This window comes from Vitis vinifera, chromosome 2 (assembly GCF_030704535.1).
Source record: "Vitis vinifera cultivar Pinot Noir 40024 chromosome 2, ASM3070453v1".
NCBI classification, from domain to species: Eukaryota; Viridiplantae; Streptophyta; class Magnoliopsida; order Vitales; family Vitaceae; genus Vitis; species Vitis vinifera.
This window is the reverse complement of record NC_081806.1, coordinates 8,814,776-8,838,390: the sequence shown is the minus strand read 5'-3', so window position 1 is coordinate 8,838,390 and position 23,615 is coordinate 8,814,776. Positions and strand designations below refer to the sequence as shown.

General features: G+C 35.3%; 1 protein-coding gene and 3 non-coding genes across 4 annotated transcripts; all 4 read left to right on the top strand.

Moving 5' to 3' along the window:
- Positions 1 to 471: 471 nt before the first annotated feature.
- On the top strand, positions 472 to 560 carry TRNAM-CAU (transfer RNA methionine (anticodon CAU)). The gene is given in 2 exon segments: positions 472 to 509; positions 525 to 560. It is a non-coding gene; the product is annotated as a tRNA-Met (tRNA).
- Positions 561 to 622: 62 nt separating this feature from the next.
- Positions 623 to 711, top strand: TRNAM-CAU (transfer RNA methionine (anticodon CAU)). Its single transcript is given in 2 exon segments — positions 623 to 660; positions 676 to 711. It is a non-coding gene; the product is annotated as a tRNA-Met (tRNA).
- Positions 712 to 773: 62 nt separating this feature from the next.
- Positions 774 to 862, top strand: TRNAM-CAU (transfer RNA methionine (anticodon CAU)). Its single transcript is given in 2 exon segments — positions 774 to 811; positions 827 to 862. It is a non-coding gene; the product is annotated as a tRNA-Met (tRNA).
- Positions 863 to 3,811: 2,949 nt separating this feature from the next.
- Positions 3,812 to 6,075, top strand: LOC100248947 (protein HAIKU1). The gene is made up of 2 exons (XM_002278144.4): positions 3,812 to 4,215; positions 4,316 to 6,075. The coding sequence occupies exon 2, from the start codon at positions 4,664 to 4,666 to the stop codon at positions 5,585 to 5,587; it is 924 nt and encodes a 307-aa protein (XP_002278180.1). The 5' UTR covers positions 3,812 to 4,215; positions 4,316 to 4,663; the 3' UTR covers positions 5,588 to 6,075.
- Positions 6,076 to 23,615: the final 17,540 nt, after the last annotated feature.

The following is a 23,615-nucleotide window of genomic DNA, read 5'->3' as shown; positions in this document are numbered from 1 at the left end:
CAAATATAATTAAAACTAATGAGCAACTTACATATTTTCAAATTATTTAATATTTCTATGATGAGTTAAAACAAGTGAAATAAGTTTGAATTAGTAAATAAAAATAATTTATTAATTTTAAATTTATTTTTTATTTTCCTCCATTTTTTATTTCTTTCTCCTTTCTCTCTCTGCTTTTTTTCTTTTCTATCTTCTCTCAAATTTTTTAGGAACCAAACATAACCTATGTTTAGTTTCACTATAAAAAAATATGAAATAAAATCAAATATAATTTACATTATTTAAAAATTTATACATTTTAAAATCATTTAATGCTTAAATAATGAAGAAAAATAAATTAAATAAGTTTGAAGGAATATATAATAATAATTTATTAACTTTAAACCTATTTTAAGTTTTCTTTCATTTTTTTTCCTCTAATTTCTAATGTACGTAAATATTAATAATATTATAGACTAATAAGCTCACCAAGGGGTGGTGGCGCAGTTGGCTAGCGCGTAGGTCTCATAGCTATTGGTTGAGTAATCCTGAGGTCGAGAGTTCGAGCCTCTCTCACCCCAATATTTTTACTAGTTAGATAATTAACATTTTTAATTAAATTGGTTAGGCAGTTGTGCCGTAAGGGGTGGTGGCGCAGTTGGCTAGCGCGTAGGTCTCATAGCTATTGGTTGAGTTATCCTGAGGTCGAGAGTTCGAGCCTCTCTCACCCCAATATTTTTACTAGTTAGATAATTAACATTTTTAATTAAATTGGTTAGGCAGTTGTGCCGTAAGGGGTGGTGGCGCAGTTGGCTAGCGCGTAGGTCTCATAGCTATTATTTGAGTTATCCTGAGGTCGAGAGTTCGAGCCTCTCTCACCCCATTTTTTTTTAATTAAACTAAATTATGTTGTTTAATTATATTATTTCTCTTATTCAACTTTTGATAGATAGATAGTTTGTGATATATTCATCACATGTTCATAACTTATATTATATTCATCATGACATAGAATTTGTCTAATAGTTTTATGGTAGTCAAGTAATACATGGTACATTTAAACAATGTTTTTAAATTCGGAATTATGCATTTAACCAAAAAAATTATTGTTCTTGGTTTAATGGTCAAAATTATAGTTGAATTGGAATGTTTTTAAATTCGGAACTATATATTTAACCAAAAAAATTATTGTTCTTGGTTTAATGGTTTGATGGTCAAAATTATAGTTGAATTGGTGACATCATAAGTATATAATTTATATATTATTAAAATTAAATATAATTATAGAAAGTTTAAAATAATTTACATTATTTTTATTCATTTTATTATAGTAATTGCATGCTATCGTGGTAAGTGGGGTGACACGCGTCATTTGTCATGGCATGGGCGATGACATTTGTCACTTGTTATGGCACGAACGATGACATGTGTCATGACACGGATGGTAACATGCATCATGTGTCTTGGTACGAACCGTGACACCATGATAAATATCATGATATGCATCATGACACACATGGTGTCACGTATCTTAGCACAAGACGTGACACCAAGACACGTATCTTAATATGAGCAGTGGCACACTATGAGAAAATTAGAGAGACTTCAACAAATTTATTATTTCCGCAATACCCTTACAAGAAATCAAAGCAATCCATGAGAAAATTGAAGGATCATATTATGTGCATTGTACACTTTTTAGAAAATGTTTCTAAAATATAATTTGAATAAAATGCAACCATTGAGGGAGTAGATTTGGCAGCTAAAATTAAGTTTTCTAACAACATTTCTTCAAAGATTGAAGGTTCACTACAAGTAAAATAACAGAAGGGGTCAGAGTGAGCCTGTGGGAAAGCCATTAAAATAATTTGTCTGCCTTCATTAGAATATTTTCTCTAAATTTTTAAGTATGGATAAACAAATATTACAAAGTAGAGTATATTACATTTTACCATGTCCGTTTCCCTTACAAGAATTTATGTGTTACATTTCAAGGTGATAGGTTACAATGTCATATCTTTATGTGCACTAAATTATGATATTTTGTAATCAACTCATTCTTAAAAATTCTAACTCTTTGTCTACGTTTGGTTCAACATAAACTTTGAGGAAAAATGCAAAAGAAATAATACATGAAAAAAGTAAAATGAAAGAAAAAGTGAAGAAAAATGAAAAATAGATTTAAAGTTAATATATTATTTTGATATATTACTTTAAACTTATTTCACTTATTTTGTCTTTTTTATATAAAAATAAAATAATTTGATTTATATTTTATGTAGTATAATTAAATATGACAAAATATTTTTTTTTAATATTTTTTTTTCTTAGTATTTTTTGAGAATCAAACATAACCTTAATTTGATTTCACTCAATTAATTTATTCTACCTCCCTAGAAGCATATCAAATGAGAATTTATTGAAAAAAAATGGCATGATAAATTTATAATGAAAATTTACGCCCTTGGTTGATCCCACATGAAACCAAATGATTTGTTGGGCTAAGCCCACGTTTGGGTTCTAACTTCTAACCTATATGCATATATTGGGCTGGTTTTTAAGCCCGATGTGTGAGAGCAGGCTACGGCTCGTTGAAGTCCAAGTTTTGGGCAAATCATTGAGAGTGAAAAAGGGCCCTGGATTTCTTTCTATTTTATAGCAAACCCTTGAATGTCATCAACCGTTGGGACCCATTTGCAGATGACAGTTGAGGACTAAGTGTACAAAAATAGATTGGTCAAAAGTTTACCTATGAAATTTGCAAGCATTTGCCATCAAAGAATATTCCCTCATTCTTTAGTCCTTTCCCATATACATACATGAATAATTGGCATCATGATTGTTGACTCCCCGGGACACCTTGAATGACATCAAGGGTCTTGACATGGAGGCATTTTTAAGTGTTACATTTAAATCATCAAAGAAATCATACACATGCCTTCATTTTCTCACACCATCATGACACAAATTTCATTCTTTCTATAATAATATAAAATAAAATTCAGTCCTTCAAATTTTAATCTAACCGACTACAAGCTTAGGTAGGTGTCCCAAGCGTAAGCACGCTACCAATATTAATATGATGGCTCCAAGTTTTGGGTGGGGGTTCCTTGGAAGGCTCTCAAGGCTTCTTCCTTTTTCCTCATCCTCATCAACAAATGAGGACCTTGTATTTCACACGTTGGCTGCTATTAAAGTTCGTGTGATATATGGCCTATTGCCTAACTTTTTTGTTACGGAGAGAAAAAATTGAAGAATGGGTGATTAATTCTTTAACATTATTTTAAATATAGAAACATCATAAAGGGGTTGCCCTTTATTATGTACGTACCATACGAGGCAGGGCAGGGTGGAATTTGAAAGGGTCAAATTCCAAGAAGTCATGCCTAATTTGAAGTGTTCCAAATCGGACATGTAGAATTGGACTAACTGGAGAAATGCCCAGGTATCCGAAGCTGTCCTAAAAGAAAATTAATGTCATATTTCAAACCTTATCTTATATTTGAATAAGGGCATGTGACTCAACTAAATTTCAAACTTACCGTGTAGAAAGGTTGTATTAAACTTCCGAAGATTGGAAGGAGTGACTTTGGGTACGTGGTTAGGATTGAAGCCATATATTTAAGGGGTTGATGTTACTTATTTTGGTATGCTTTGTACCAATTTTTAAATTGGTACCGAAATAAGTATAATTTTATTAATGTTAAAAATTAATTGTGAAAATAATTAGGAAGAAGGGGAATAGAGATGTTGGCTGAGTATCCAAATAATTAAATTAAATTAAATTAAATGGGAGTACAGGCGGAATAGGCCAAAAGGAGTTAGCCGCAGAGCCGGCGTGAGGCGCGTTGCTTTGACTGGCTTCACCACCACCGCTCTCTCTCTCTCTCACCTAATTATTCACTTTCCTATTGACTACGGTGGCCTCTCTTCCTTTTCCATCTTCTCCACCTAGGGTTTCTCTTCTCTCTCTTTTTCCTTCCTTCAAATTCTATTTCCCTCTAGAGACAGAGGATCCCACATGCACTTGTGATTATAACGCCACTGTCCCCCAAGTCAAGGCGTAATCTCCTCACTCGTCCCTTTTTTGGTGTTGTTCTGCTTTTTTGCACCGCTTCTCTTTTGCTGGTTGGAGCTTGTAGAAGATTGTTGGTGTTTACTGGAGCTGATTTGTGGGGGCCTTTTTTGAGGCTGATTTGTTCTTGGATTTTTGGGATCCGGGAGGCTTGGAAAAGGGTATGATTTCTGCCTCTTGATTCTCATTTTTTTTGGAGCTTGGTTTGCCCCCTTTTTTGAGGGTTTCTTTGTTGTATTTTTGGGTTGCTGTGGATGATAGTTGGTGCTTGGGATTTGAATTTTGGAGTTGTGGGTGTCGTTTTGAAGCCTTGGACTGGTTTGACTTTGTGGGTTTTTGATAAAAACTGATGATTTTGATTCTGGTGAAAGATTGGTAGTGTTTGAACTGGAAATTTGAAGTCTTGGGCGTTGGTTTGGAGCTATCCAGTGGTTTGAGTTTGTGCAAAATCCATATTTGGGATTGTCGTGGCGGGTTATTGGTGTTTGCGTTCAAAAATTGAAGTTCGGGGCATTGTTAACGAGCTCTGGGATGGTTTGACTGGGTGGGTCTGTGTTAAAATCAGTATTTGTCTTGCTAGGAACAAGTTTGGGTTGTGACTTTGTGGAAATGGAATCGAAAAACAGACATAATGAGCATTTGGGAGTGAACAAGATTGGAAAGAATATAAGGAAGAGTCCGTTGCATCAACCGAATTTTGGCAATACTGCTAGACAGCAACCTCAGCCTCAGGTTTACAACATAAGCAAGAATGATTTTCGAAACATAGTTCAACAGCTGACAGGTTCCCCATCACAAGAGCCCCTGCCTAGACCTCCCCAGAATCCCCCCAAACACCCCAGTATGCGCTTGCAAAGGATCCGTCCACCTCCATTAAGTCCTATTAACCGACCTCATATTCCTCCTCCTGCCCTGGTTCCTGCTCCTGCTCCAGCTCTTGCTCCAGCCCCTGGCCAAGTTCCTTACAACCATGGCTTAGTTAGGCCTCCTCCTCAATTTGCTCAACCACATCCTATGCCTGTTCAGCCATTGATGCCAGGGGACACATCTTGGACTCATGTTGCTGAGTCTCCTATCTCAGCTTATATGCGGTACCTTCAAAACTCGATCATAGATTCAGGCCCCAGGCCACCTCTAGGCCAAGGACCACCTAGATTGCAATCCCCAGTTCTGGGTTCGGTTCAAGCTCAGCCACCAGTTTCGGGTTTAATTCCTAATCCGCATGTTCCCCCTTTCCCTTCCCCTCGAATGAATGGTCCTGCCCTGTTGCCTTCTCCGACTTCTCAGTACCCATTTCCATCACCAAGTGGTTTCTTGAATTTGTTGTCTCCTCGATCCCCTTATCCACTGCTTTCTCCAGGGTATCAGTTTCCTCCACCACTGACACCTAACTTTTCATTTTCACCCATGGCTGGGTCGGGGATTTTAGGACCTGGTCCTCAACCTCCACCTTCTCCAGGCATTGTGTTTCCGTTATCCCCTTCGGGATTTTTCCCCCTCACAAGTCCAAGTCCGAGGTGGCGGGATCCATAGGTGTAAAGACAGCCTGGCACTTATACACGAGTTCCTTGTTTGATCACATCATGGGACTTTCTTTGTGTTTATTCTCCTCCTCATAGGAGCTTCAATTGTGAAAATTGTAATGTACACTGGTGGTGAAAGAGGTTCTCTTTGAAGTTTGTAGTACTCCCTTTTTCTCTTTATTTTCCCTTATTATCTTTTGTTGATACCCATTTCATGGTTTGTTTTTGAGATATGGATTCTGTAACAGCTGCAATCTTTCTAGTTTATTGGACAAGTTTTACTTTAGGTGATTTAGTGGAAGATGGAACTATTCAACTGGATACTTGTGGAGCTGTAGCAGGAAAGATAGAGCTGTAATGAAAAAGGAGGTAGAATCACAAACATTAAAATTTAATGTGTAGGAAAACTAATGGAAAGAGTTCTTGTATTTTTGTAATATTTTGGATTAAATATTTTTTTTTTAAATATTTACTTCTTGGAGTTTAATTTTCAGTTCACTGCCTTGTGGAAGGGATTGTCAAGGTGTCGGTTGTATGCTTATTGCACCATGTTATGATTAACAAGGGTTTAAATATTGTTTGTCATTTCAAATTTTGCTAGAGAATATTATTTTCTTTTAACTGCTGTTTATAGTATGGTCTTTGCTGCAATAGTCCCATAATTAGTTATGAGTTTTTATAGAGCACCATCATTGTGTTTGGATGAGCAAAAAATGGAAGAAGGATTCAGAAGAAAAACAGTTTTTTTTTTTCATTTAATTGCTAAAAATGAATCAGAAAGTTGGAACTTTCTTTGGCTGTCAATTTGATTCTCTTTGAAAGGAATTTGAAACTGGGGAGAGAGAATCGTGATATAGCTACTCCCTTGAGTTTCTGATTTTCTGACCTCTAACTGACTGTTGTCTGCTGGGAGTGTACAATTTACAATTTGATGCCCTAGGAGGATGTTCTTGAGATGGTGAAAACCTTCTACTAGGAGCCTACACTGGTAAATTTCATTCAATGGTCCTTCAGTGTTGGACTTTCATAGCTGGACTCAGGGTCACATACAGATTATTCTGTGTTTCTTTCTTGTTCTGTTTTTGAACTTATTTTTCTATTTTGTTCTTCATTCCTTCTTTACGGATATATATATATATATATATATAGTCATGAATTCTTCTATCTTTTTAACAATCTGCTTCAATGACAAATGAAGGTTGCCATTTCTGTGACTGCAATGTACCATTCCAAGTAACAATAACTGAACAAAATTTCCATAATCCACCAATCTGCGACCTGATGTGCTCAGGCACTGAATAATTGTAGACAATCATCTCCTTGGGTGTGAAAAATCTCTCAGGAATTGATCAGAAATGACTTTCTCATGTTATCATATCCTTTTGATTCTTGGCATCTAGCCTCAGTATAAGAGTTTACTGTTACCCTAAATCTGAGAGGAAACTGTAATATCATACCACTGTGAGAGCTAATGTAATACTTGAATCCTTTGGTTTTTGCCTTTTGTAATTCCCCTTCTTACTCTTTTTCCTGTCTTTATATCTTTGCTTTTTTATAGGTAATTTTTTTCTTTATATTGGCATTTATTATTATTGTCATGCACGATTACTTACAGGATGGAGTTTCCTGAGGATTTGTGTTGTCCCTCCTGCAGTTTTTTGTTGTGTCTTATCATCAAGTTTATTTCTTCAAAAATTTGCTTTTGTTATGTAATTAATTACCACTTGATATGAAGTAGGAGTTCAATTGTTTCACTTTGTTTGTTTTTTACTTTTTTGAGTTTGTTATGAGCTGTGGATTTCATTTTGAAATTTGACAAACTCTGCTTCCTTTGAAGGGATGCACATACTTGTCCATCCCTCATTGTCTTCTATCTTCCTGAGTCTTGATTGTTTTAACCTGAGGTTCATGTTTTGATTACTGGGATAGGCATATTTCATTTTCTTGTAAAAATGGCGTCTTTTTTTTTTTTTTTCTTTTTAATTGGTTTGGGGTGAATGTCATGGTTGCTGAGCTGAAACCTAGGAACTGTAGCTGGAAGAAGATACCTACTAACTCTTAGTTGTCGTACCACATACTTGTGAAAGGTTGTCAATGGATTTGAATGAGATATTATGATGATTTGATATCAGCTAATGGCATCATAAAACCCCATCATCCCTCTCCCTTCCTCTTTCACCCTGTAACAAACAAGGAGAAAGAAGACTTCTTTTTCCCGGTTTTTTCTTCATCCCCTGTTCTGTTGGTGGTTGCTGGGAAACAATGACTTATTTAACTTAGTTGTAAGGCACTAGGATGTCAGTATTTGTGAAATCTTACCAGGCTGCTTGTTTAGATTGATGCTTGATATTAACATTCATTGGGTCTGAGAATGAGCATCATCTCTTTTAGAACTCCTGAATTCATGTGACTTGAACTCTGAGTCATGAATTATTGTGGTTAGTCTTTAGGTGTGATAGTTTAGTAGATGTTGTGATCAAATTAGTCCCTGACTGAGGACCATCTGCCGTATTTGCATTTAGACTCATCATCTTGAGCTCCTTGCCCTGAATTACTATTGTTTAGCCTTCGTATGTGTTGTGATAATTTAGCTGATAGTATGAAGCAGGATTTGGTTGCTTTCTCCAATACCGAACTTTAATTCATTGTAAGATTTCAAGCTACTTTTGTGGCATTACTCCTGGTATTTGTTGTTCAAATCTTTGATTAGATGCCTAGTTATAGATTAGCAAGCTGGTTTTTTCACCTCTTAAATTATCAAAGTTGGTTATCTAGAGAGTATGGTTTTTAGGCTTTTATCAAATTTGTTTCCCTCACCAACCTTATGGGGCTGGCAATAGTGAACCTGTTTCCTGTATGATTGTCCAGTTGCTTATCTTTTCACGGTTACAACTGGTGAACTTGGAGTTAAATGAAAGAATCTAGAGATCTATTGGACATGTTTGGGAAGACTTTACCTCTGGTCTTATGAGGAGGTGGGACATAAACCCGATAATGATTGAATCTTGCATTACTCATGCTTGACTTGTAGCATAGTCAGGGCTCTTACCACCTCCTGTTTGGGAAATCAAAGGAAGCAATGAAGGATTCTATTTAATAGGAGAAAAGGTTCAAAGGTTAAAGATTGATGTTGAAAGGTGTGATATTATGGTTGTGTTATCATTTGATAGTCGACTGGCATTTTTCCCCCCTAAAAAGAAGGCTTTAGTGGTCTGGTGAAGAATCCATTCTGGTGGTATGTGGTAGGGTAATCACATAGATGATTTCGTTTTATTAAACAATTTTACAATAGGTAGATAATTCTCTGTTTACTCCTGGGTGGTTACCATTTTCAATGTTGGGTTTCCGTACTGTCCTCTTTGATCACGAGATATATTGATTGACATTGAATTTTTTGACCATGAGACCTTCATATAATGCCCAGAAGTTTCTGCAGAATTTCTGAGTTGTTTCTGCAGAAGGTAGTAGGGGTTTATTATTTTTTAATTTATATATAGCACCATGTTAAGTGGGTTGCGCAATGCAGAGGTGGTAAATACCAGGTAGGTGGTAGGATTCTGAATGATCAAGCATATATAATTGTCTGAATTTTTGAGGACTTCGTTGTGGGTGCTTCAATTCTTTGAATGGGGAGGAGGAAGTTGCCGTGTGGGACTCGTTTGTTTGACTGAGAGGTCCAAAGGGCTCTAAAAGTCAACTAAGTAGACATGTATAGTTGAATTCCATGCTGAGTTTGAACGCTAATCTGTGTTCCTCAAGAATTTGACTCACATTGTTGGTAGGTGGGCTTTGACTGGTCTCTTCGTAACAGAGCTTTTAGTTATCTGACTGATGATCTATCTTTCAAAACCCAGATGGACTTGGTTGTTTAGCACTCCAGATGCTAATTAAGTAGAGATTAGTAGTGTGGGACTTTTGACTCCTGATATTTTAATGCAATTCCAATGAGAATTTGTTTCAACATTTTGTCCTACTGTTTTTTGCCTCGAACCATCACATTGGAAGCCCAGTAGTTATTCATCTGATGAATTAATTTCATAATGATTAATAGTTTGGTTTAATTATTTATTGTTTTTGAAACTCTTCTACACTACCCTAAATTTGTATCTTCATGATGTTCACTTTTGAATTTAAAAAAAAAAAAGAGTTCAAATTAAAAATTTTATTAAAATTTTCCATCACTGTACAATATATTGGTGGTGGGTTGTGGTGTTTGGGCCTTTGGAGTGGGAAAACTTGCAATATGAGTTGGGCTTTCCAGCTCTTAAGTTGGGTATTAGTGAGATGTGGAGCCCAGTTTCCATGGGTTTGAAGACTTTGGGTTGTATATCCTCAGATGTCTCTATCTATGAATATGATACCATGAAGCCAGGCCGAGGACTGATTGACCAGCTAAAGCATGTACGATACAAACATATTCAAGACAAAAATCATATCGAAAAGCCAAATTTAATGTTTCACTTTCCATCCACTCTGGCTTTTTGGATATGAACGAATGCTTTTGAGTTTTGACATCTCAATTTGCTTCACAAACTTACATAGTTTGCTTTTGTTTATATTCAAGAAAACAAACTGTTTTCCTCTCTAAGACATTTATTTTAATTTCTATTTTCTTTAAAATACTTTGCTTCTCTTGTGGTCCCAAAAATGTTACCTTTCTATCTTTAATGGCCTAATCAATTGGAGGTGCCTTTTTATCTGCCTAGCCATTATGCCATCAATTTCTTCTTCTGTTTTTCGTTAAAAAGAATAAAGAATAAAAAAAAAGAAAAAGAAATTGGGTGGGTGTTTTGTATGAAAAAGAGGATTATGAGATTGAATCTGCTCTAAAGTCCTCTGGAGGCTGAACCAAGACATACATGGGTGAGTGTAAGGAAGATGTCACATGGCAGTGGATCTGAGGGGCATCGAAGTCTAAAGGCCACATGGAGTAGACGAAGAGGGTACCGCATATAAAAGTTCATTTGACCCCACCCTCTACTCTTAGGGTCTTATCCTACAGGGTGCCTTCCCAAGTTTTTACTTAGTCCCCAACATGGCTGCACCCAATAATAGTCAATCCCTGCCCAATTCAGAAAATCTATGCGATACAGAAAGCGATGAAAACCCGAAATATACACTTAGTTGCCACTGAATAGGGAGTCTCTGGCTATGCATGTGCCCTATTTTACAAAAACAGCAAGCCAACAAACTGGTTAATTACACAAAGGAGAGCAGAGGAGGGAGTCGACCAGATGGGAAGAAAGACTTGGAGGAATGGCATCAACAGAAGAATCATTGGGAGATGTAGGGGGGTAGCATAGCCTTTTTGGCCCATAAATATACGACCCAGAAAAAATTAAATGTGTCCATCCCCCCCACCTCCCCCAGATTGCTCTTGTGACCACTACTTTTGTTTCAAAAGAGGCCAATAAATTTAAGTAAAAGAAATGGCTCAGATGAGGCAAAGATTCTTTGACAACCCACCTAACATTTCAATCCTCTCTAAAAAGCTGGTGTTTGTTGCTTGCATATGACTCCCTCTTTAAATTTTTATTTATTTATTTATTTCTTTTGCTTTGTTTTATAGGCAAGTTGGCAAGTTGCAGGGCACAGTGAAATGGGCTTTAAGAGTTCAAAGGAGAGGAGGGGGGGTCACTTTCTTAAGACTTAGATTGCGATGAGGTTTCGTGGTGGTGATCACATGGTGAAGGCAAATCTTTATAAAGTTTCCATTCCAATGTGTGAACATAATTTAAAGTTGGATGGGGGGAGTTTTATAGGGTCAAGCATACCCATCCAATCAGGTATGTGAATGGATATTCAAAGGGGTTTTTGACAAGTTGGATGATGGGTGCATGGTGGCTTCATTTTCCATACCTTCCACTGTCCCCACTCTTCTACCAGTTTTATCAATTATCCAATTGAAATTTTCAGCCTCTCCTGTAGGTCCCATCTCCCTTAAATTTCTGAATTGATTGCTCATCCTTCTTCTAGCTTCTAGCAACCCGCTTATGGATGTATAGAATTGGTGCATTTCTATCTTTTACCAAAGCTGATATCTAATGACCATGGAAGTTTTCTTTTTTTCTTTTTTTTTTCCTCCTGAAATTCTAAAGATTTGTCCCTTGTTTGGATAAATAACTAAACATGGTGACCCACACATAATGCATTTGGAGGAGGTAAAGGAAAGAGACGTTTGAGAAATATTAGGGGTGCACCACAAGGCTCTGTCTTCATAATGTTGGAAAGCAAGCCAAATCCCTTTCACATATTTTATTGGAAAAGCCTTCGAGGCTGTCCTTTTCTTGAAGATGCAGTGTTGCGGCTCTCAGCTGTTCTGCTTTAGAAACCTCTATGGACTTGAGCACCCTGCAAAAGTCTAGATTTTTAAATTGGGACAATTACGAAGGAATTACAAGTACATCTATCCCTTCCAAGGGGTCAGAGCCAAATTCTACTTGGAGAGAATAGAATAGAGTGTAATCTGCCAAACTCCACTAAAAAGTAATTTTTGAACATCAGAAGAGCTCCAAGAAAAAGAACATCTAAAGCCATCTTCGTAAATCAAAGTTATATTCTTTAGGACGACATCATCCATCTCACATTGTTATGAGAAGTTCTTAAAAGTCTCTACCAAAAGTCAAAAGAAAGTGACCTTTATCAACAAATTTGATAAAATGGAACAAGATTTGAAAAGCAAATCTGGCCTGTTGGTACACAAATTTCTTGGGCTTTGATCTGCTGTTATGCGACCCTTGTAAGAATTTTTTTTTGTCATTTCTTGACCCTAGGTTCCATGTATCAACTGATCAAGTCATGTCCTAACTAGCTCGAGAAGGGTGCCTTTGATATCCTTAGGTCTTTCAATTAATACTAGTCAAGCATGTCGAAACCTTCTATTTGAGAAGAGACTCCTTGATCACATAGTCCAAGACTCTTGCCACATGTGACCATGTATGGAGTGTAACTCTAAGGTAAGATTACAATCCATTAACAGAAAACATCCTTGACAACCTGCTAAACATCGTTTAATGTAGGTGTGACTAGCCAACAATGAGCTTAATGCGATACCTAAGGTCTGGCTCGTTGATCTACCTTTTTCCAAGAAGGGGATTGATTAATCTTACCAATCAAAGCTTAGTAGACGAAAACTACAAATAGATCTTGGTTTTCAAGAAAAAGAGTCCATTCCAGAGGGGAAAATAGGAACGGTCCTTGTCTCCCTTCTCTAAAGACTCTTGACTAATCTCTTGTTCCACTCCTTGCTCCTTACTCTACACAAAAGGCACCTCCTCAAAAAAATCCACTTGCTTGAGCAACCCATTAGCTAGAGTAGGAAAAACCACGATTGGCACCCTAATAGGCACATTCTTGTGCACCTCTCTAATCAAATCGAAGAGTCTATGATGCTAATACTTGCCCACTTTAGGGTAGTTCCCCAATAGTGATGCCTCAAGAACTAGTGGACCCATCTTTCATGGCCACAACCCTTTTCTTCTTTCTTTGCTCTTCAATACTAGTTGTCAACACACCTAGATTCATCTCCTCAGGTTGTATGTCCTCATTTTCTATTATATGGAATTGACAAGGGTAGTTGCAAGATTGAGAAACTTGAAGAGACTTTGCAGCCTACTCAAGTCTTGTTGTATGAGTTGCATGTTAAGCCTACTCTTGGTGAAGAGTCCCTTCATGTTGCTTGCAATTCCTATTGGCTAGTAGTCGACACTGGGCCTTAGACTCCTCTACCCGTGCCTATTTGTAATTCTCTGTCCCTTATTATGAAACACTCACTAGGAAAGAAGATTGTGGAACCTTGTGGGAAAGCACTTGTTGAACAAATCTCTTTGAGTTTCTCTAAACATCTATAAAATTTGACGAAGTCAAATGAACCATATACTTTTCCTACATAACATTGATATTCAAAAGCCAGTAGATACAGTTAAAAGAGGCTTTCTTCACCCACTCAACTAGATGACTGAGCTTGCCTTGACTTGCTCTAGCATAATGAAAAGGTAGTACAAATTGAAGTGTTAGGTTATGCATAAAACTTGATGGCATGCTCTACTTGGGTGCTCACACTCGTCTCCCAAGCCCTAAACACAAGTACATTGTCTTTTTTCTCATTATTTCCTTGAATTAAAAAGATTTGTCTAGTAGTGAAAAGTGTAAAACTTAGCTAAAAAAGGTAAACCTATCAGATGAACTTAGACGCAAGGTGTATATAAAGAACACCTCTAGCACAATAAGGCTAAGTCCATACAACTAGTTCAACACAACACATCCCATCAGCAACTAAACAATGTTTAGATACACATGCGCTAGATGCATCCTTGAATAGTATAAAAAATCTCACTATGGATGACAAAGATAGCTAGAGTCCTACTTTGAATTGCTTCCAAGTCAAATATACTTTATCATTCAATGAGCTCATGGTAGACTCCAAGATCTCAAGTTATTAGGAAAGCTTATCTAGACATCATCCGAGATTTAGTATTAGGTGTGGAATTCGACAATGGCAACTCTAATCCCAAAGCTACCTACCATGATGCAAGGTGAGTAGCTTTATGAAGCACTAAGCTCCACATCCGTTGTCGTACTCAATATAGCCATACTAAAAACTTTTAGTCTATAAGCGGATGTTCCTTGCTCTCCATGCTTTCTGTCTAGAATGACACAACTAACATTTATAGACCTACCTAGGACATAAGTCATAGCATAGTGTGCCATACATAATTAGTGAATGAACATAACCAGAGCCAAGGGGTATCGTGCTACCAACCTATCCTCTCACATGAGTGCCTAATCCACTACAAATAAATCCACTTAAAGCAACACTCAAACTCCATATTTCCCAAGTAGATAAACATGCCTCACCAAACTCTAAAATCTAAAACCCTAGAAACTAATTCCATAACCCTCTTACACCCTCCCAACCTACTCATGTCATGGTAATGCAACTCTTGCACAACTGCGATCATTGTGTATCACCAACATCTTTCTACCTTTCATGAAAGAGTAACTTACCATCATCATCAATCATTCAAACCAAAAGCAATCAATGTAATTGAAAAAAAATATAGAAAAAAAGTGCATATCTCAAACATAAAGCCCATATATCACTTTCCTCACTAGAAAAAGAACCCATCAGAAAATACGTAATAGTCATCAATGGTTAGGCAACACAAACCCTTTTACTTGTCTAATGAGAAACAAATTCCAAGAGAACCTCTAAAGGTAGCCTAAAACTTTTTTATTTTATTTTATATGCTTAACATGACATTAATGAGGGTATTGACATGCACATAAAAAAACATACCCCATCATAACATTGTTCGACATACTCACTGATGTAGTAAACTATATCAAGGTAACATATGTCCCATCCCAAAACTCAAAACTCTCAAAAACCATTGGCCTTGTTTGATAGAAAGTTACTCGCCTTAGTTCACAATTAACATCAATTCCACCTGCATGCGAAAGTGGACATTAGGGTACTGACACTTGGATAAGTGGAAGTACCTATTAGGATAAAGTCTTAGAAAACATAACATGATGTAACTAATGGTTGATTCATTAATGAATTTATTTATTTATGTTTCTTGACTTCCTTTATTATCTCATATGCATTAATTGGTCATTTGAGCATTCATGCTTATATCATTTGCATTGTACATGACATGAGTACATTAAGAATTGCATAGAGGATACAAATCATGAATGTCTTTCAAGATGATAAGTAGTTTATAGTTGGTTCATGGATTAGGACAATCTAGTGAAAATTATAGTGCACTACCTCCAAATTGTAGGAATTACTTGTCTTGGTCTTCAACAAGGGTTTCCCATGGTGAATGCATTAGTATATATGATTACATATTAAATGTGACCTCCAGTGAATCATGATGTAAGATTATTGATTGTCATAATTCACTAAGTTACTATACTGTATGGACTTTCAACATTGAGAGGATATTGAGCATGTGTTGAAGTCAACATGAGGCTTTAACTTATGTGAGACCCTAATGTGGTCATATATCCCTATGGATTTGGTCACTATTGATGGAGGTTGGTAGAAATAGGTATTCTCGATAGAGGCATCGTGATATTTCATGGGATTGAGATAGTGTGTTATCTTGGGTGATCCAAAGGACATGTAATCAAGAAGACTATGACCATAATAATTCCTTTAGTGAAATTTAATATATGTTCTTTGGAGTTAGAGTATGTCAACTGATCACATAATTGGTAAATGTATAACTCAAGAATAAAGAGGTAACCTTGATAGGTTGGTAACACTATATTATTAGATTATGGACACTTGTTCATAGGGAGTCTGCATGTAGTAGATAGTAAGTCAAAGACTCGAGCTTTACCTTGTTGTAATTTCATAAGATATTGAAGTACAATTTATTCTCTTTGGTGGAGTATTAAATCAACTTTAGAATTGAATTATGAGATAGCCACTATTTTCCTATGGGTTCTAATGATCTCTCTCGAGCTCCTAATTCATCGTGACATATTTTATTCAAAGGATTTGGGTTTGTGGTTTATAAGTGTGTGTAAAATGGTGTTTTGGTAAAAACTTAAGGTTGCTATAGATTTTATAAATTGTCCTTTTAGACTGGACTAATTAATTAATTGAAGTCTAATAAGACTAATTAATTAATTAAGACCAAAGTGGGTTGGATTACGTGACCTAAGTCCAATTTAGGCTCAAGTCACTTAAGCTTATAGAGAAGCTAATACATATCTTTAAAGGGTTAAGGCTTCAGACTTTTAACATTTTGTCTTCCAAAAAGGTTTTTTCAAAGAGAAACCCTAACCACTCTCAAGAAAAAGGAGAAGCTCACACTTCTTTTACATGTCTGGATTCATGTGAGGAGAGATTGGGTGGAAAAACACATAGTAGACATAATCTACGACTTCTTTGATGACTTCAACGAATCGGAATTGATTTGGGAACATCCAAATCATAGTTATGAATTATTTCTTCTCTGGATTAGTTTATCTTCTTGGTTTTTATAATATGTTTTCCGTTTTGATTAGATCTAGAGAAGTCTAGGGCTAGATGCATGCACCCTATTTGATATTGGGTCAGGAAATGGAGAAATATAGGATTCTCAACAGTACCAACACCTTGATCATATAAGATATAAGTACCTAAATAAATTGATAAGCCTTACTTAGGGTGTATAGACCATTAGATCAGGTTTACCGGGCCATTGTCATTAAGAGCTAGCCCAACCATTTCTTTAGGGGCAGACTATCCTTACTCCCAAAAGCTGTTAAAATGGCATAGCTAAGCAATTAACATTCGTATTGCCATACCCTAAGTCAGAATCTTTGTGATGTCCCAACCTTGGATTCCATATATCAACTGGCCAAGTCATGTCCTAGCTAGCTTGGGAAGAGTGCCTTTTATATCCTTAGCCAACCAAGACTAAGAATTGGCAAAAGTCTTTGACTATTACCAATTGGGCACATTGGAACCTTTATCCCAAAAGAGCTAGATGCCAGCCACATAGATTAAGAATCTTGCCACTTATGACCATGTGTAGAGAGTCAACTCCAAGGAAGGGATATGTCCTATCATTCCTAGTGACTCGCTAAATGCCACTTGGCTTAGGTGTAACCAGCTAATAAAGAGCTTGATGCAACACCTAAGGTTAGACTTGTTGATTTGCCTTTTTCCAAGGAAAAGGTTGACTAATCTTCTAGCCCATCAAGGCTTGATAAATAAAAATTATATAAATAGATCTTGGTTCTCAAGAACATAGGGTTCATTCCAAGAGAAAAAAAAAATGAACATTTCTTGTTGCCCTTTTTTGAAAACTCTCGCATCGGCTCCTCCTTATTACAAGTATCATAAGACATTTGAGAGGCTCTAATAGTCATTTCTTAATATTATTAGAGTTGCATAACAATAGATTAGAGTCCTGGAAGGTTATGCACCAGCATAACCTATGAATTTGAAACAAGAAAGCTAAAATAAGTTATGTTATTTTTCATTGGAGAAATTTAACATCTTTATCCTTACCAAAAACTTTGTTTACAACCTTTGCTTAGGTTTTAATCTTTGCCAACCAAAATGTAATTGTAATAGTAATTTTCTTAAGTCACATTATTTAGGAAATGTTTTTCAACTTGAATATTGGTAGCTCGACTCATGTTATTGAAACTGGTAATGTGTGAATGGTGTGGTAGTGGATTACTGCCAAGAAGGAGAATGACATATATACAGGTTTGGAATTTGTTTTAAATTTGAAAATGACATGTACTAGTCAATCCTCATTCTTTGTATAAAAATAGGAGAAACCAGAGCCCAAAAACAATTATTTTTTTGAATAAAGTGATACTCATTTATTTCTCTTTATTTATTTTTATATGTTTCTTTACATGATATTAGGGCTCCGAGAGCTTCTCTAACAATGACATCCTCTCTCTAAACATCATTGAGCTACTTAAGTATTCTGTAACAACAATTGAGAACAGTTTCAACAACCATAGTTAATCCAACAACCCAACCCATTGTTTTAAAATTAGGTGACCACAACAATCTCCTATGGAAGCAACAAATCTCTACTACTATAAAAGGATTAGGTTTGAAGAAATTCACATCTGGATCTACCATGTGTCTAGTTGAATTTGTCTCCACCACTCTTGGTAACAACTTGGAGCTTAAATGTAACCTAAATTTTGATTTGTGGAATCGCCAAAACAAATTGATAGTTTCTTGGTTGCTTGGCTCCATTTTAATGAGCATTCTCCCTCAATTAGTAGGTTGTAAAACCTTTTGTGAGATTTAGGATGTTTTAACATCTTACTTTGCTACTCAAAATGAAACTTAAATTATGCAATACAAATTTGATTTACAAAAGCTTTAAAAGAGAGGATCCACAACGAGAGAGTATCTTAATCAAAAGAAAACTCTCATGGACTCATTCGCTTTTTTTAGAGATATCATCTTTAAACGTGATTAGATCCTTGTTTTTATTATATGGCTTGACAAAGAATATGAATATGTTGTTGTTTTGATCACTTCACACCTGGATTCATACTATTTCTTTTATATCTCTACTCTTTTATTGGCTCATGAGAAGAGAATTGAACAATATAAAACTACTATTGTTGGATTTGTTATGATTGTTAACTTGGTTTTTTAGGGACAATACAAGAAATTTTTATCTTAATTTAGGAAATCGGTTTCAAAGTAATTAAGGAAATAAGTGGAAAGGAAAAGACAGAAATTATGTGGACAATTTGGCAGTGGGTGTAAACCTCAATGCCAACTTTACAGAAAACTTGGTCATGTAATGATAAAATGCTATCATCATTTTGAATACTCTTTTTTCACTAGACTCAACAAATTTCTCACACTATTGTTAGTGATGACTCAAATTCTTTAGAGAGAAAAGACCAAGTGAGAATTATGGTTGTTGTATATACCTAGAATAAATAATGACATGTCTAATGAAGCATGGTTCCTTGACTTTGGAGCCACAAACCATGTCACCAATGATTTTAACAATCTTAACATTGGTATTGCATATCAAGGCAACAACAAACTGTAAATGGACAATGGAGTAGGTTTTGGCATTCTTCACATTGGCCAATCTACTTTCTCTTTACCCACTTCTTACTATCCACTCATTCTTCGAAATCTCTTACATGTTCCTTATATAACCAAAAATCTAATAAGTGTATCTCAATTTCCAAGGGATAATCATGTTTATTTTGAATTTCATTTTTTTGTTTATTTTGTCAAGGATTTGGAAATGAGTCAAATTCTACTTCGAACAATGCTCAAGAATGACTTGTACAATTCAACCTGTCTTGCTCAAAACATCAGCTCAGTTCACCAATCCCAACTTCAATCTCTCCCATTTCTATTCCTACTATCACCATGCCTACATGTTAAACTACTACTTTTACAGTTTCTAACTTAGGTTCTTTTCAATCAAGTTGTAACTCACAACATCAAAACAATTTTGCTTTGTAGCATTAAAGACTGGGTGGGTCATCTAGTTGCCAAGGTTGTATACCTTGTTTTCTCACTGTAATGAACTTTTCTCATCTAATGAAAAATCTTTGTTTTGTTGCTTATCATTTGGGTATAAGTTATAAGCTTATTTTCCTTATTTTTGGAACTCAATACACAAGACTTCTACAACTTGTGCATTATGATATTTGGGATCTTTACCTTCAATTTCCATTATTGGTTTTAGATATCATGTCACATTCATTGATGCTTACTCTCGTTTTACCTAGGTTTATTTTCTTAAAAATAAATTTGAGATGTTTCATGTGTTCCAATACTTCAAAATACAAGCTAAATTGTATCTCAACTGCCATTTAAAAACTTTAAGAATTGATTAGGGAAGAGAATATCGTTCCTTGACAACACTCCTACAAAATTTTGGCCTCATTCATCAACTTTCCTGCACTTGCACTCCTGAACAAAATGGAGTAGTTGAACGTAAACATAAACATAAACATAATTTTTAGCAAGGTCTTACACTCTTCGCTCAAGCATCCCTATCTATGACATATTGGGATCATGCCTTTGCTATTGTTGTATACCTCAGAAATCCTTTACCAACTCCAGTGCTTAACAACACTTATCCTATGGAAGTTCCATTTCATATCAAGCCAAATTACTAAGAACTCAAAGTGTTTGGTTGCACCTATTTTCCTTATCTTCGACCTTATAATGCCAATAATCTTGAATATAAATTATCTCATTGCACTTTTCTTGGATACAACACTCGTCACAAAGGTTACAAGTGTATGCCTCATGATGGTAGACTTTATATCTTTAGGCATGTTAAATTTGATGAGCAATTCTTTCCCTTTGCTTAGTTTAATGCATCATCTTTACCATAGTCTTGTCCACCTTCTCCCTTGTTAACTCCCTTTGCTGCGCGACTAGTCTTTACACCTCCTCTCCCCCTTTCTTACACTTTCTTTCTGCACACTTCATTTACCTGAACTCTAGTGCTACCTCCTACTATTTCCTTCATACCTCATTCTTTTTATTTTCCTACTCTTTCTGCACATCCTTATTTAAAATTGGCCAATGAGTTGAATACTCATCCCATGATTACTCATGCCAAAGATGGTATCTATAAAACCAAAATATTTTCCATTTCTGTAGGTGAAGCCATTAAACCTCCCAATGTTCAAATAGCTTTCTTTGATAAGACTTGGAAAAATGCAATGCAAGAGGAGTTTGTTGCCCTTTTCTACAATAATACCTAGACCTTGGTTCTTATCCCTATTGATAGGAAAGTAATGGGTTGCAAAAAGGTCTTTTGCATTAAACAACATGCTAATGTCACTATTGCTAAGTATAAAGCTCATTTGGTTGTAAAAGAGTATCATCAAACCTTTGGCCTTGATTTCAAGGAATTTTTTAGCCTTGTGGTCAAACTAGTAACAGTGAGGGTTATTCTCACCTTAACCCTAGCTCAGAATTAGATGCCAATAATGCCTTACTTAATGGCATTCTGAAAAATGATATTTACATGTTTCAACATCTTGGATTTGAGCAAGGTAATTCCTCCACTACAGTTTACAAACTTAATAAGGCTATTTATGAATTGAAGTAGGCTCCCCAAGCTTGGTTTGAAAAGCTTAAATTTGAACTAAAACAACTTTGTTTCAAGTCTTCCTAGGCTGATGTCTCTCTATTAATTAAATGCATTACTTAGTCCTATATTTTTCTTTTTGTTTATGTTGATGATATTATCATCACTAACAACAACTCTCACAAGGTTTAGTCTCTCATTAGTCACTTACATATGATGTTTGCTCTCAAGGACCTAGGTCCCCTGAATCTTTTCCTGGGGATTGAAGTTCATAAACTCCAAGACGGCAACCTTCATCTCAATCAAGGGAAGTATGCAACAAATCTACTTGAAAGAGCGAAAATGCTCAATGCAAAATCTATGTCAACTTGTATGATAACAGACACTCCACTCTTAGCTCGACTTAGCGATCTTATGGAAGATCCACCATTATATAGAAGTATCATTGGAGCTCTGCATTATGTCACCATCATTAGACTTGAGATCTTATATTGTGTTAAGCAAAGTTTGTCAATTCATGCAATATCCCTCGAACATTCATTAGAAGGTAGTCAAATGAATATTGAAATACTTGAAGGGAACAACTAATCATGGTATGTTACTTCACTAACCCAACAATCTCTTTGTCATAGGCTACTTTGATTTTGATTGGGTCTCTAACCTTGATGATAAAAGATCTACTTTAGGTTATTGTGTCTATTTAGGTGGAAATTTGGTGTCATGGAGCTCCAAGAAACAACAACCTATTTCAAGACCCTTCAATAGAAGCACAGTATCGTAGTTAAGATCATATAACTATAGAGATCCTATGGTTACAAAGTCTTCTTGGAGAATTGGGTGTCAAACAAACCAAGGCACCATTGGAATGGTATAATCATATTAAAATAGTCTCCTTGTTAGTGAACCCAATACTACATTCACTCACAAAACACATGAAACTCTTAGAGGAAGTCATTGAAAAGAAACTACAAGTTTATCATGTTCCTTCTCTGGATCCAATGGTGGATATACTCACAAAGGCTTTATTAGCTTCACATTTTCATAGAATAAAAGGCAAGCTAAATGTTGTTTAATTGACCTCAATTAGCTTGAGGGGAAGTATTGAAGCTAGTAATATGTAAATAGTGTGGTAGTGGATTATTGTCAAGGAGTGTGACATGTATATAAGTTGTTTGGAATTTGTTTTAAATTTGAAAATGACATGTATTGGTTAATTTCCTTTCACAAAATAAAAATAGGGATGCCAGAGCCCAAAAATAATTATTTTTCTTGAATAAAGTGACATCCATTTATTTTTCTGCCTATTTTTCCTTGTCAATTTCTCTATTTCTATACACACTTGATGAGAAAAGAGTTTGATAGATTAGACTACCCAGCCTTCAAAAAATGAACAAATATTTTTTATTCCACCTAAAAATCACCTACCTCAATCAAAGGAACTTTTAATTGGTTCTTTAATATTTTCTACCACTTCAATTACCAAATTCATTGTTAAGATGAAGCCAATATTGCAATCACAATCACAACATGGCTCAATAGTCAAAGGTATCCTAGGCCTTTATTTCAAGACCGACTCAACTTGAGGTAACAAGTTTTAGGTAGGCCATTGGAATCTTTTTTCATTGGATGATAGAATTTCTTAATTATAAAAATACTTAAATAAATTTTATCACACTTGAGCCCCCCACCCCAAAAAATAACAATAATAACAATAATCTCACAACATGCTTACAAAGCTTCAACTAATCCTCTACCAAGCCACTTGTGGGACATATGTATCATTTCTGTGATGCTCAAGTATGAAAATAATTCATGGATGCCACACTAAATTTAATACTCTCTCTCTCACCACAAATGCCACCACCACGTCACCACTTGTTTGCTGATATGGATTCTGTTATGCTAAACGCGCCAAAATCTAGTTAAATTTTCATTATGTCACATCAAAATTATTAATTATCAAAAGTATAAATATTAATTAATTTTCTCTAGAAATGTGTATAGTTTGTTAATAAAAGCATTGCCAATTAAAACCTTTTTTTTTTATTACAACTCCTCCCAAAAATAGGTTCAAAAGTGTAGAGGATATATAATATGGGATAAAAATAAATAAATTAAAGAGGATTAAAAAACTTTTAAATTATTAATTTTTTTAAAATTTTGAAATAAAATCTTAGAACCTGTTTAAAAACTATTTTTGAGAATAGTTTTATGCTTTCCTAAATAAAAATTATAAATAACATAATATTTTTTCATAACATCTTTTAATTATTTTATATTTCTTTTATTTATTTTTTGAGGATTGTTTTAAGAAAGAATTATATAAATATATAAAATGATTAAGAAAATTTGAGTTTTCTTTTTTTTTTTTTCTTTTAATTTAAAATAAACAAATGATATGATTTGTCAAAAATATCTAATAAAAACTAGAAAAATAATGAAGCGGGGGGCCGAATCAATTGCCTTCCTTGA

Bases quoted from the DNA above. Each gene is read 5' to 3' on its own strand.
- LOC100248947 (XM_002278144.4), top strand. From the start codon at position 4,664: ATGGAATCGAAAAACAGACATAATGAGCATTTGGGAGTGAACAAGATT.